Source organism: Molothrus ater, chromosome 11, assembly GCF_012460135.2.
Source record: "Molothrus ater isolate BHLD 08-10-18 breed brown headed cowbird chromosome 11, BPBGC_Mater_1.1, whole genome shotgun sequence".
NCBI lineage: Eukaryota > Metazoa > Chordata > Aves > Passeriformes > Icteridae > Molothrus > Molothrus ater.
Window position 1 is genome coordinate 3,352,639 of NC_050488.2, and position 13,912 is coordinate 3,366,550.

The 13,912-nt window shown below is 44.1% G+C and overlaps 1 protein-coding gene across 1 annotated transcript in view; it reads right to left on the reverse strand.

The window, feature by feature from the left end:
* Positions 1-13,912, reverse strand: part of ATP2B2 (ATPase plasma membrane Ca2+ transporting 2) — a 233,732-nt gene that overhangs the window by 107,405 nt on the left and 112,415 nt on the right. Inside the window, 1 exon segment of the mRNA XM_054516040.1 lies at positions 9,339-9,536. Coding sequence (XP_054372015.1) covers positions 9,339-9,536 — 198 coding nt within the window.

Here is a 13,912-nt window from a genome sequence, read left to right on the forward strand (position 1 = left end):
CCAAATTAAAAATTGTTTTTAAATCATGATGAGATAAGAAAACATTCCATATTCCTGTATTTTATATTATTTAGTTTCATTTCATAAGCTATTAACTTTTGGCAATAAAGATGTTTTCAGAGCTTTTGGTTTCCCATTGATTTGAGGGAATTTTTTTTTTTTTTTTTTAAAAACAGGTAAATATTTTTAAGGTAATATTTTAGCTCCCTTTGTCAGCTTCACTGCAATATTTGCATTTTCTGTACTACTGCCATGCTGCTCAAATTTCAAATCCCCAAAGAAAAAGATGGGGAAGTCTGCACAAACAGCTATTCCCTAGTATTTATAATCAGGCTGTCTTCAAGTACACAAAATATGGCTGGGAATAAAACACCACAAATTGGTCTTTACATCCTCGTAAAACACAAAACTCAATGTTCTGCTTAAATTCTTACAAGATTTAACCAGGTAATTCTAACCCTGGTTACACACCAGGAATTAATGTCTGTGTGCAAGGGACACTCAGATTATCCAGGGAATTGAGAGAATTTCCATCAGTGGAATCTTTTAGAGATAATTCTGATAAATGTCTGTCAGGGAGGGTTGAAGTATTGACGGTGCTCTTGAGTGTGGGATGGACTAAATCCCCTCCAGCCTCTCCTCAGGTGGGTTTGCTCATCACCTCCTGCCTCCTTGCTTTAGGCTGGTGTTGCCAGGCTGGGATTAGGCAGGCCAGGCTGGAGTGCTCTCTGATTTGCCCAGCCAGGATTCCTCCTGGCATCATTCTCAGCTCAGGGAACCTCGGGGAGCTCTGGCCAAGCCCAGCCTGGCTGCCCTGCCCTGCAGGACTGTCCTGCCCTCCTGACCTTGCTGGGCTCAGGACCATGGCCAGGTGAGCCCTGCTCCCCCTTGCCCATCACCCCTGGCTGTCAGCACCCTCAAACAGCCCCCCAGGGGCTGGGGGCTCCCCAGAGCCACAGATCCAGCCAGAACAGCACCTTCACCAGCACCACCCAGCTGGGAGGAACCATGGTGGCTGCTGTGGCCCTGGGGCTCCCTCCAAGAGCATCACCCCAAAGCCCAGGAAAGGCTCTGCAGGCTCAGCCTGGGCCCTGCCTGGCCCCTCTCCCCAGCCCACGACCCCACAGCACAAAGGACTCTCACCATTCATCCATGGAGGAGCCCCCGACCTCAATCTGTCCCGTTCTTTTGAGAATAACACCAAAGCAAAGATGTTGCAGAAATTGAGCAGTGTCTCCAGGGAATGACCACCCAAAGGGGCACAATCTCCTCCCCACGAGCTCAGCCTTGTACAAGTGCTGCTGACAATGAGGGTTGGGACACACAGCACACACACTCCAACCTGTCCCGCTCCCTGCTCATGGCTACTTAGACCTGGCATTGAAGCAATATTTAGAGCAGGAATTGAAAAAGCAAATTCTTACAAGCACTAAATTTCCTAAGCCAAACAGACTGGGGTAATGTCTCTAGAAGCCATATGCTGCTTCACCTCATCCCTGCTTTGGGAGGAAGGAGGTTAAATGGGGGTTTTGGCAGAACAAGCTGTTTTTACAAGGGCAAATACTTCTGTTTCTCCTGTTTTCCAGGCTGCCAGTTGCTTCGTCCCCTTCCTGCTCACAGACTGCTTAGACTGGTTTAAATGATCCTGGGGGAATCTCACAGTTTAATTTTTATGGTGAATGAGAGAAGAATTTTGAGTGTGTGCAGCAACAGTCCTTAAAAGCTGTTTTGCTAACTCTGACAACAATCTCCACTTTTGAGATTAATCTATTTTATATGAAAAAAATGCTATTTTCTAATAGCTCAGCTTCTCTTGAGAATGCTCCTCCCTGGGCAGCACAATAAAACTGGATCAGTGTGATCTGTTTAGCAGCAAAGATGATGAAGGATTCCTATTAGGACACAGCTTTTAAGGCTCTGTGGCCCTTATACCCGCTGATATCCATGATTTCCCATTGATTGCTCAGTGCCTGGAGAACATTATGTAGCACTCTCTGTGCACACTTACAGGATGAGACAAACACAGCAGAAGCTGGAAGATGTCCACCACTTGTTGTTTTCAGCATCTGCAGCAAAGTTTTGTGAATATTTTCAGTTCTTGTAGGGGTTTTGTACCAACACAGGCCATGAAATGGGGTGTCATTTAGGCTTCAAAGCACTGCAAAGTGTTAAAAAATTAATTTTGGCTCACTTTCTCCTGAAAAGGTTTCATATTTTCTCCAATGCATTTTGTTTAATGGGGAGAACTTGAAGAGATGGCAGATTCACAGTGTCCCAAAAAATGTTACTGTGAACATTGGTTAAAGTGCACACACACAAATTGTGGAGTCAGTTTTTCGTCTTGATCTTGGCTTTATAACTGGGAGAGCTGGCAAAAGATTTACAGTTGTTTATTTCTGTGTGCTGCTATGCAGGAGGGTTGCAAAATACCTTTAACATTGGCCCCACAAAATAGATTTTTGTGCTGCCTACCTTTGTGCATTTTTAATGCAATCTACATTATCACATGTAAAATGCTCTTAAAAAAAATTAAGATGTAAAGCTGCCACAAAGACTAGAGAATTAACTTTGGTTCAGCTGACTCATATCTGACATTTCTTAGTTTTTCACTCATTAATCAAATTGATTAACTGCATATTAATGAACCTCAGGGTGGCAGATTTTTAGAGACAGGGAGATGCATGCAACATTTCCTGTAGAAAATGTCCTGCAATCTTGAATGGGCCCTGCAAGACCCTCAGGATGGAAAGTTCTGGCAAAGGATTTAAGAAATGAATGTGCTTCATTTCACATTCAATAGCCCTCCTGAATTGGTATGCTAAGGCAAATGGAGGCTGGGCTGAAAAGGTGAAGACAAGGTAAAAAAAATTGATAAATGCTGCATTCAAACACTGAGTTTCTATCCAATTGTGCCTCACTAGGAAGCAAATGAACCGAATTCCCCAGAGGATGGCACCAGACCTTCATGTGGCTATTTATCTCAGGTTACTTTTAATTCAGTTTAATTAAATTTGCTTTGAGTTCCTCGGCAATCAGTGCTTTCCCTTTTTCAAACCAACTGTTTATTCCCCAAGGCCATTTAACCCAGGGGCCACAGGAGGATTCCTTGCTCCAACCAACTCCTGAGCCGCGCTCATTTCTACGCCCAAAACAACGCAAACGCTCGGCAGCGACAGTGCCAAACCCAACGAGCCCGAGGTGGCCGCCCTTGGCAGGAGCTGAAGGCTCTCCCCAGAGGCTTTCACAGCTCCCAGCGCCATTTCCCAGAGCAGATGAGGTGGCAGAGCCCCTGCAGGGCCAAGGCTGCCGTGCCCGGTGGATCCAAGGGCGGCCTCCTGCCCGCCCACACCTGCGCACGGCTCCGAGCCAAGCGCGGCTCCATTTCCAGGTTTCCCCACCAGGCATCTGCTGTGTTTGTACAATCTAAGAACAAGATGATTTCATCACAGAGATGGAAGGTTTCTAGAATCCCCAGGAAAAAAAAAAATATATATAAATATCCACTAGACCCATTTCTTGAGACACGGCGCTTCTTGGAAAGGGAGTAGAAGGAGTTTTGTGATCTGGGGCAGTGAGTGTGAGAAAGAAAAATGTTGCTGGGAGAGTGGGAAGGAAATTGTTGAGAGTTGGATATGGAAGGAGTGAGAAATTCCAAATATCACCTACCTGAAATTACTCAAATGAGTGCAGTTCTGCCACAACTATTGGCAAAGAAAGTGAAGGGATGAAAATCACAGTTTAAAAACTGGGGAAAATAGAGAAGAATTTTATCCAATCTCTGGTCAAGCAGTCCTGACACATATGGCAACATAGAAAGGGGCTTCTCCTGCCTGTTTCACCTCCCCTGAAACCCTGAAATTCTCTTCAGCAGCCGGAAGCAGGAAAACCACAAAGTAACCCAAAGAAAGGTGAGAGCTGGAACCACAAAATGACACAGCACAAAACCAACATTTTGAAGTGTTTTGAGGGAGCAATGGCTCAATTTCATGCTATTCCAATGGGTTTTAATTTTTTTTAGGAATACCAGACTGAGTTCTGGGGGACTAGGACAGACATCCCATCTTTAGAATGTTGTACCTGAGCCTAGCACACACACTATTGCAGCTGTTCTGCTCCAGCACAACTCCAAGGCAGGGAATTTACATGGAGGAGAATTAGACTGTCCAAATTTATGGGAATATTTTTTTTAAATGTACATCAGCACAAACTGCACAGAAATTCAAACTAGCTGGTGTTACATTCAGCATTTGCACTCCTAACTAAGAGAAAGGAGCTTGCTGCCAACTGCTCTGTGTTTTTTCATATCTAGATATTCTTTTTTATAGGTTTTCTTTCTAATATCAATAAAATGCTTTACTTTTTTTTCACTTTCTCCCAGAGATACCCAAAGTTACAGCTGGTCAAATCTTCCTCACTGTGATTTATTTCCAGAGCTGCTAAAGAGATGAAATGCCAAAAGACTCATCTTGGGCTGTGCTCCACAGGCAGGAGCCTGGGAGAAGATGGGAACAGCACAGCACCTCCAACCCCACGCCAGAGACCTGGACAAGGAGATGGGCAAGTTCTTTGTTTGGCTTTGGGTTTTTTCTCCCCTCTGACTGATTTTCACAGAGTTCTTTAATCTGAACACCCCTTGGCTGCCTTGGCTTCTGCAGGGAGAGCCTTTCCTGCTGCCTGGTGACTCAGGCACTGCTGCCAGCTGGGCTCCTGCCTCTCCCTGGCTCTTTGGGTCCTGCTGTCCATCCCATCCGAGCAGGGATTTGACATTCCCACAACAGTTGTGCCACGAGTCTGAGCAAGTGCTGCCTCCACGGGAGGCTCAGCACAGCATCAGGGTAAGGCAGCACCCTCCAGTTTCTGGATGCCCTTTCTGGTTCAAATCTCCAGCTTGAGTCCCCACTGAGCAACGTGGCACATTATAAAAAGGATAAGAAAACCCCTGAGTGGTGAACCCCATGAAATAAAGTCTCTTTTGTTTATAAAATATGAAATCAAGTCTCTTTTAGGTCATGAAAGGCCAGCAGGACCCCCAGCTCCAGCCCTGGGCAGCAGCAGCATGAAACCACCACCATCTCAAAGCAAGTGGCTTGGGAAGCCCAAATTTCAGGGGAGCATGTCCTGTTTCTGTGTTTTTCCAACTTGTTGTATGAGTAAGGGGAAGGGTAACCCAGCCAAAACCCAGCTGAGCAGCACTGAGCAATGTAACTGATCATTTCACTTTGTTTTCAATCCAGACCTTTGCCTTGGGAATTTTAACAGAAGCTGCCTGAACCAAAAAGACTTTTCCTTTTTATTCCACCTTTAAGCTGCTAAAAGCTGTACACTGGAAAATAGATATCCTGCCTGGGGCTTCCTGGTAAGCACTGGGATGTTAAAACATCTTACCTCAGGCTGCTTTCTCCCCCCCTTTGCAAGCCACAGAAGGAAAGAGAATTCAAGGAAGAAGAGTTAAAAGGTTTGTTACACTCCTCTAAACAGCAGATGATTGGCAGGGCTTGACATCAGCACTTTTTGCAATAAGATCCACATGTGATGCAGGGGCTGGAGATAGAAACAAGGAGGAAGGCTGGAGAGGGCTCAGGAATTGCCCCTGAAGGTGTTTGCAGAAGGCTCTGGGAATGTTTGGACCAGTTCACATGGGTAGGGATGGGGAAGGCACCAAAGCAGCAGAATCCTGCTGGGGGGCTGGGAAAAGCAGCCCCAGAAAGGGACAGAGCTGCAAATGCCACCAGGGCATTTCTGCCAGGAGGGACTGCTCCAGCAGAGCTCTGAGGGAAAACACCAAAGCAAACCAGCCAAACAAACCAAAAAAAACCACCCTAAAACCCCACAAACAAGCAAAACAACAAAAACCCACCAAAAATAACAAACGACCAGGTAGAAGATGACATTCTTGCATTGCTACAGGGACAACAAGACAGAGATTTGGGAATGGCCAAGAGAAGCCATTTCCCATTCCCTTGCTGGATTTCTGAGTCCAAGCACTCCTTCCTAAAGGATGCCCTGTTTCCTCAAGCAATGTGATGGTTTGAGTCCATTGCTTGCACTCTATCTGCTCATACACTGTCTTTAAAAACAAGATGGGGCATTTCTTTCCAAACTGTTCATAAAAATCATTTCACCATATACTGATCTACAAACATTTCCATTTTAGTCCTGGACTGCTTCTAATCTACCTTACAGAAAAAATAATGTGAATTAAATTATTTCACACTTCCATCAAATCCTCTGAGCTACCACAGACCCCCTGCTCTGCAAGGCCAGGGAACACTGAAATCCACAAACCCCAGGCACAGAACGTATTTTCCTGAGGAACAAAATATTTTTACCCTGCCCCTGTGTGATCCTCACTGCAGTGGAGGCTACACTTGCATGGGGAATTTTCTCTCAAGATGCATTTCCTAAAACCCAGCCTCAGTTTTGCACTTTTTTGAAAGGGCAGCAAACTGATTTCGTGTGGCTCAGTAATGAGAGCAGTAATTGCCCACGTGGCTGACAATAATTGATGCAGAAGTTCTCAACTGCTTCTAATGGCCTGTCAGATGGTGAAAGGGAATGCAAAGAACATCATCCAAACCATTCCTGAGAGCAACATTCTTGAAACCTGCACTCCTGCTAAGGAATATGGAAAGAAAGAACTGGGGTGGCTTCTGGAGAAGCAATAAAACTGAACTATTATCCAGAGATTCCTCTAGATCAGATTCCCTGATTGCACCAGACATGGAAATTATGTTCTCCAAGACTCACCAGATCTGAAATGAAGATATGAACACTCACATCCTTACACAAGGCTCCTGAGCACTCCAATGTTTGTTGGAGCTGTGGATTTTATCCTGCTTTTCTCCTTCAAAAGCCTCAGGAGAAATATACTTTGCACTTCAACTGCAGAAAGCAGTTAAATGCTAAGTCTGTTACAGCACCAACAGTTACAAGTGGGTTTCAAGAGTCAAGAGAAGAAAGAGTTATACTAATTTTTAAATTCGATGAGTTCAACTTATTATACTAACCAGCAATGCCATTGGTAGATATAAGTTCAGGATGGGTGAGAGGTTGATATAGATATATTAAATAAAGGGAGATAAATGCTCAGTTTACAAGTGGTGTTTCCCTGATATTGTGTTCTAAAGTCTCTTGTTTCCATATTATCCTTTAATCCTCCAAAGCAAGACTGTCACTTCTGGGGGGTGACAACTTTTCAAGTTACTCCAAGCAAGAAGTTGATGAGCTCAGAATATTGGCAGTGGTGGTTAAATAAATCAGTGTGGAAAGAAAACTCCTCTTAGCTCATTTTCAAAATGAAAATGCATTTCATTTGGAAAAACAAAAGAAAAAATTAGAATTTTAAAGAGGAGGCAAGATCAAGAACAGAGAACAACATGTGCCAGCTCTCCTTTCTAACACCTCGCTGTACTTTCAGAAGTAAATATTTTCAAGGGAAAAAAAAAACCAACATAAAAGTTGCCAATAAATGCATATTTCAATGAAATTTTCATTCTGGGGAGAATGAGGAAAGGAAAATACTGAAGTCAAACCCATTAAAATCAATTAAAAGTGGGATTACTCCCCACTTCACCAAGGCAAAATCAAACTTAATATGTCCATTTTCCAGAGTTTGGGACTCTTCAAAAAGTCATCTACCAATCAATTAAAGGTGCCTTCAGCAGCAACTTATGACATAATAATTTTCAAATTAAAGGGAATTATTTATACAACTGCCCAAAGAAAGACTTCCCAAAAAAAATGTGGAAGACCTTTACCATGTGTTCCATAAATTGGATTACAAGATATTCACTAATTTGATTTTTCTTCTTGTGTAAAACCTTTCAGGAAAACAATTCTTAAAGCAGGGAAAGCAGTGACTATTGAATAGAATGCTGTGCTGTGGGAAAACACAAACACATTTTCCCAGACTGTGCTGCTGAGCTTTCCAGACTCCCTCACAATCTCAGCTGGCTCCTGTCTTCCCATGGGAAAAGAAGCATTTTAAATGCAGGATCAAAATAAGAAGAATAACAATTTGAAAAAGAAAGGAACAAGCCTCCCCTGCCTGGTGACACAGCTCCCCTAAAACCTGGAGAAATCGTGCTTTCAAAATTCCTTTCCCCCAAAATAAAATAAAGTAAAACAGGGCAATCTGCACATTTAGTCTAAGCTAAATCCTAATTTTTTTTAAGAATCTCTCATGGTTTATAATGTCCCCAAGGTATCCCACCAGTTAGATGAGGTAATTCCAATAAATAACATTTTCTTCAGTTAAAAAAAAAAAAAGTAAAAAAGCAATGACTCCTTTATCTTTTCATGCCTAAATCGAGCACCTGCTGAATCAATAGCCAAGCATTCAAAATGTAGCAAGGGAGCAATGAAAGGCTCCCAATGATTTCTAAAGGATGAAAGCAGCCCAGGCAGGAGGCAGGAGCTGTGCATGGCTACGTGCTGATTGTGCTGCTGAATGGCAAGGCAAGGAGGAAGGGGCTGCAAGGAAAGCAGCCAAAGGAAACTGCAGCAAATGTAAAAAGCATTTCAGGGCTATATTTAGAGGAAGACATTCTTCCTACATTTGCCAAGCTGCTCACGTCATTTCACACAGCATGTTTGATCCAGCTTTAGAAGTCTGGGAGGGAGCAGGAGAGAGGGGGGGGGAGGAAAAAAAATCTGGATCAGCTGCCAGAAATGGAAATCTTGCATTTATGGAGAGGAACAAATATTTTAAGCATGTGAATTCAAGAGTGCTTTCCAAAGAGGGTGGGGGGGAAATGGGAAAAAAGGAAGGGGGGCAGGCAGGGTGGTGAAACTTCCTGCAGCCAGGAAGGCTCTGCAGAATATGGGGAATATTTATCAGGAACAGGACTTTGCTCCAATATTCCCTTTGGAGCCAGGCTCATGAGCCTGAGCTGCACCACTAAAAATACTAAAATGTGTGAATCTCACTGAGTTCAAGCCTTCATCTGGTGTAAACTGGAGATCTGTGCTCCTGCAATGGGATCCAGCAGTTACATAAGCAATTACATATTTCTCATCCAGAATACGTGATAAACAACCACAAAGGATGAATCAAACACCCTCCAAATGCAGGCTCAAAGGTGCAAACTGTATCAAAACCACTCCAGTTTCACAAGAAAGTTATGATTTTCCTTTAACTCACGTCATGAAGTTCAGGATTTGCATAAAGAAACGTCAAGATGAAAAGAAAAATATGTCAGGAGCAGATGTAATGGGATCAGGAACAAACCACGTGGAAATTTCCTGTTAGTGACCTTCTGGAGGCTGGTGATGGAATTGATTTGAGATTTAGGACATGCTTTGCTTAAACTGAGATGACTTCTGTGAAAAGTTTTTACCTTCATTCCCTTCTCCAGGTGGCTGATAAAAGGAAAGCCCCAAAGATATGATGGCTGCAATTTCCAAGATGATAAGAGTCACGTCCTGCAACGCTTCCCAAACTAGCTGTATGAATGTTTTTGGCTTCTTTGGAGGTATAAAATTTTTTCCAAAAATAAGCTTTCTTTTTTCTAGGTCTGCAGCAGTTCCAGCTAATCCTGTAAAGAAAATAAAATCAAATCAGGTCAAATTGCCATGACATAGAAAATGCATCCCAATAAATTACTTCTCCAAGAAAAATTCCAAGCTGTGGCACCTATGGCATATAGACAAATGTAAATATTACAGTTAAATTGTCCTTTCATGAGAGGATTTGTCCTGATATTCTGAACAGAATTCTCATGAGCTCCATTTAGTACTAATTCCTGCCAGGTTTAATCATTAAAAAGCCTTTGAATTCAGAGGTTTGTTTTAATAAGACCTATGTATATACATATGTACAAGCAATGACTTCTGGAAATAGATCCTAAAGCACAAAGAAATTATTTTTGGGATGAAGCTGGAATAGCTGATGGAAGCTTTTGGTAATACCTGTAGCAGATCACAGAAATCTTTGTTCTGAATGCAAAGGATAAATCAATAAAGCCTCTGTTGTGCTACTTCAAAGCAACCTCTGGCTGCAAATGGACTCCAGCACATCCCTGGAATGAGCTGCATCACATTTTTGTCACAGGAAAAAGGGAAAGTGACAGGTTAAATATGCAGAGAAGGACAAAAGGAAACATGGCTCCATGCATTTTGCATGATGCTTCAATTTAAGAGCATTTCAGTTTAAGGATGCAGGATAACAATGGGTGGTTGGGCTGAACAATCCACTTTGTAATTATATTAAAGGATGCATGTCTGGTGCCTTTCTAGAAAAGCAAAACAAAACAAAACCAAAAAAACCCCAAAAACAAATTAAAAACCCCAAAACTTGCAAGCATCAAGGTAAAACAACTGAGCCCAAATATCCCTCTGAGCAGCATAAAAAGCTGCAAGAAGTGTTCCATGTTTCTGCCAAACAATTCCTGATATCCTTGGTTAGATTGGAAAAGACCTTTGGGCTCATCAAGTCCAGCTGCTCCCCCAGCACTCCCAATCCCACATCCACACACCCCTTAAATCCCCCAGGATTGGAACAGCCTGTTCCAATGCTGGCCACCCCTTCCTATGGAGAAATGTTTCCTAATATTCAATTTACACCTGCCTTGGTGCACCTGGAGGCTGTTTCCTCTTGTCTCAGAGAAGAGACCAACCCACCTGGAACATTTACAGAACTTTAGGTTTTGAACATGATCAGCAACATATTTATGGTTATTTAGGATTATTTATGGCTATCTAGGATTATTTATGGCTATCCATCCTTACATGACACCAGGAAAACACCAAAGATGAGGAACAGAAGGTGCCTGTGAGGGAGGAAAGCACCAACCCCATGCCATGAGGATTCCTGAGCTCAGGAGGTTCAGGACAAATCCCTGCCTCCCCCAAAGGCTGTGGGATAGCTCAGGAATGGGGAACCCTGTAAATACCCTCTCCAAGCAGTGAGGGAATGCCAAGAGTCCCCAGTCTGTGCCTGGCTCCTCCATTCCCTCCTGGGTGTCTCCTCCGTTTCCTCGGGACGAAAGCGATGCTGCCCTGGCTGGACCAGCCCTGCCTCACTGCAGGCACATCCTGACTCACCTTTCCCTTCAGGTGTCTCCTTACAGCTGCTGGGAGGCTTCTGGCTCTTGGTTAACTCATCAAAGTTTCATTTCCCCCTCAGCTGCTGAGAAACACGAGCCCCTCCCGTGGATCAGGGTTATTATTACCTCACCCCGTTTAATTTGCAGGGCCTCGTGCTCTCTGACAGGGGACAGGTTCCAGCCACCAGCATCCAAACTCCTCTCAGAGCTCCCAGGAAGCTCCCAAGGCTGGGAAAATCTTTTCCCTTGTGCCACAGGAGTTGCTGCCTTTTTGTGAGCCCACAGAAGTGTGGGCATGGTGAGGGATGAGGCACTCACAGGGACGACCCCAGCACGCACCAAACCAGGGCACTCTGAGCAGCACCAGAGGGCTGCCAAAAGGAAGGATTTACTCTAAAAATCAGAGAATCATGGGATCACTAAGGTTGGAAAAGACCTCCAAGATCATTGAGCCAAACTTTGAAGCCAACGCTGCCAAGTCCACCACATCCCCAGGCCCCACATCTGCATGTTCCTAAATGTTTCCAGGGATGGTGACTCCACCACCGCCCTGGGCAGCCTCTTCCAGTGCTTGGCAGCCCTTCCATGGAGAAATTTTTTTCCTAATATTCAATCTAAATCTCCCCTGGAATCCTTCGAGGGCATTTCCTCTGGTGGCCCTTGTTCCCTGGGAGCAGAGCCCGACACCCCCTGGCTGTCCCCTCAGGAGCTGTCCAAAGCCAGAAATCCCCCCTGAGCCTCCTTTTCTCCAGCCTGAGCCCCTTCCCAGCTCCTCCTCATGGGACTTGTACCAAAGGCACCCACAGTTTGCATCACACCCCCAAAACTCAACCATGTGAAGGGGGAATTCCATGGGCACCACTGGCAGGGATTTGGGGCAGGAATTTTGATCTGATGCAGCTTCAGGCAGCAACACAAAACTCTGGAAGGAAAAAATCAAAGAATGGAAGGAGCAGACCTGTGAACAATGCCTTTTTCCACCACAGAACATTGGTGCTCACTGGTGGGCAGCTCCAGCATGGCAGGGATGGCCGGCACAGCACAGGGAAAAGCTGCAGGGATTTAAATAATCCCAGTCACAGTTACCAGGACGTGCTGGATTCCTGAGTTTGAAATGATGCCCAGGAGGGCACACAAAGGACAGCTCCTGTCCTGGGTCTCTGATTTGTTTAAAATACACCTGAGGAGCCTCCAAAGCCGAGGAGAGACTGCAACCCCAAGAGCTGCTTTTCCTCTAAGATAAAATTTGTCCATTTAGACACCATAAGGCTGAGGAACAGACTGTCTAAAGCATCCATGGCCATCCTTATTTCCCTGACTATAGTCCACATAATGCTGGAATTCAGATATCAGTCATTCAGACTCTCCCATTTCTGTTAATATTATTTTCTTTAAGTACCACAAACAAGGGTAAATTATACAGATGATTTTATTCTTTTCTCTAAGTCTTGGTGAAATTACTCACCCACTCAGTCTCATCTAAAAACCAGAGTATATTCATCTTTAATAATGAAATTTATTTCCTTGTAAATAATTTAGAAATCCTGGAAAATGACGTCCAGTGTTCAGTTCAAACCAAAAGGTTTCCCTCCTCTTGTGACCCAGCCATCACTCAGAATCCTGGCCAGCAAAATTTTGGGGCTGTTGTTTTCTTTTTAACTCCCACTGAATGCCAGAAATGAACAAACTCTTCTAATGAGGGAGAGAAAGGAGGAGAAGGAGAAGGAGAAGGAGAAGGAGAAGGAGAAGGAGAAGGAGAAGGAGAAGGAGAAGGAGAAGGAGAAGGAGAAGGAGGAAAGAGAGAAAGAGAAAGGAAACAACGGGGAAAGTGATGAAATTGGATTTTAAGAGTTGTGTAGAGAAAAGGGCCAGCAAAGTGCATGGAAATGATAAAGATGTGGGGAAAGGGGCAAGGCAAGAGGTTTGCTCTGCAAAACTCCCATCAATCCTCAGAATGCATAGGAAGGTACAAGAGGGGTCCTCTTTATCTATTCCAAGTCAGCTGCTCTGCTCAGAAAGGTCATTTTGGTTATTCCTAGGGGGGTTCTGGGCATGGCCAGGCTGGAGGTGGCTCGTGGTGCCCAGATGGCCCAGCCAGGGCAGCACCTGAGGGCATCTGCCCCCAGCAGCACCTGAGCCTGGGGATGCCCCTCCTGCTGCCCCAGCCACGATGGGTTTCTATCATGTTAAGCACACCCACTCCATCTCCTGAATATCATTGTTTTATTTCTCCCTGGAGGCCTGTGACAACAATGAAAGAGCACTGCAGATGAAGGCAATTTAAAACATCATTTCTGTCTGAGGATAGAAAACATCCAAGGACGTAGGGAGGAACCAATGGGGACTAAAAAACATGAATGGAAATAGGAGCTCAGCAGGAGTTCAGATTTCACAGATTCCCAGCACAAGCAGCAGCCTCCCATCTTGTGTTCAGCGTGGCAATAAAAGGCACAGACTGCCTGGGTTTAGGTTCATTTCTCCACACAAGCATGATTATTTTATTTAAGTGCTTTTCTAGGTCAAAGCTGTGCAGCACAACTTTGCTTGACCTGGGTGTTTAGAACAGATGTGCAGATTCGGGTTAAATTTACATACAAATATTGCACACAGGTTCAGGAGATGCTGTGAAAATTTACTGATGTTTCCAGCACTTTAGTAATTTCTTAAGGTTTCATTTTCCAAAAGTTTTCACTAAAATTTGTGGGAGAACGAAAGTGATTGCATAGAAAACTTTTCCTACAATCTCGTGCAGTATATTAAATTCATTTATGATTTAATCTGGCATTGCTGCCTTTTTGGAGGGAGAAAAAGAACGCAGAACTGGAGAAATGCCACTTAATGAATTTTCTCTGTTCCTTATCTACATC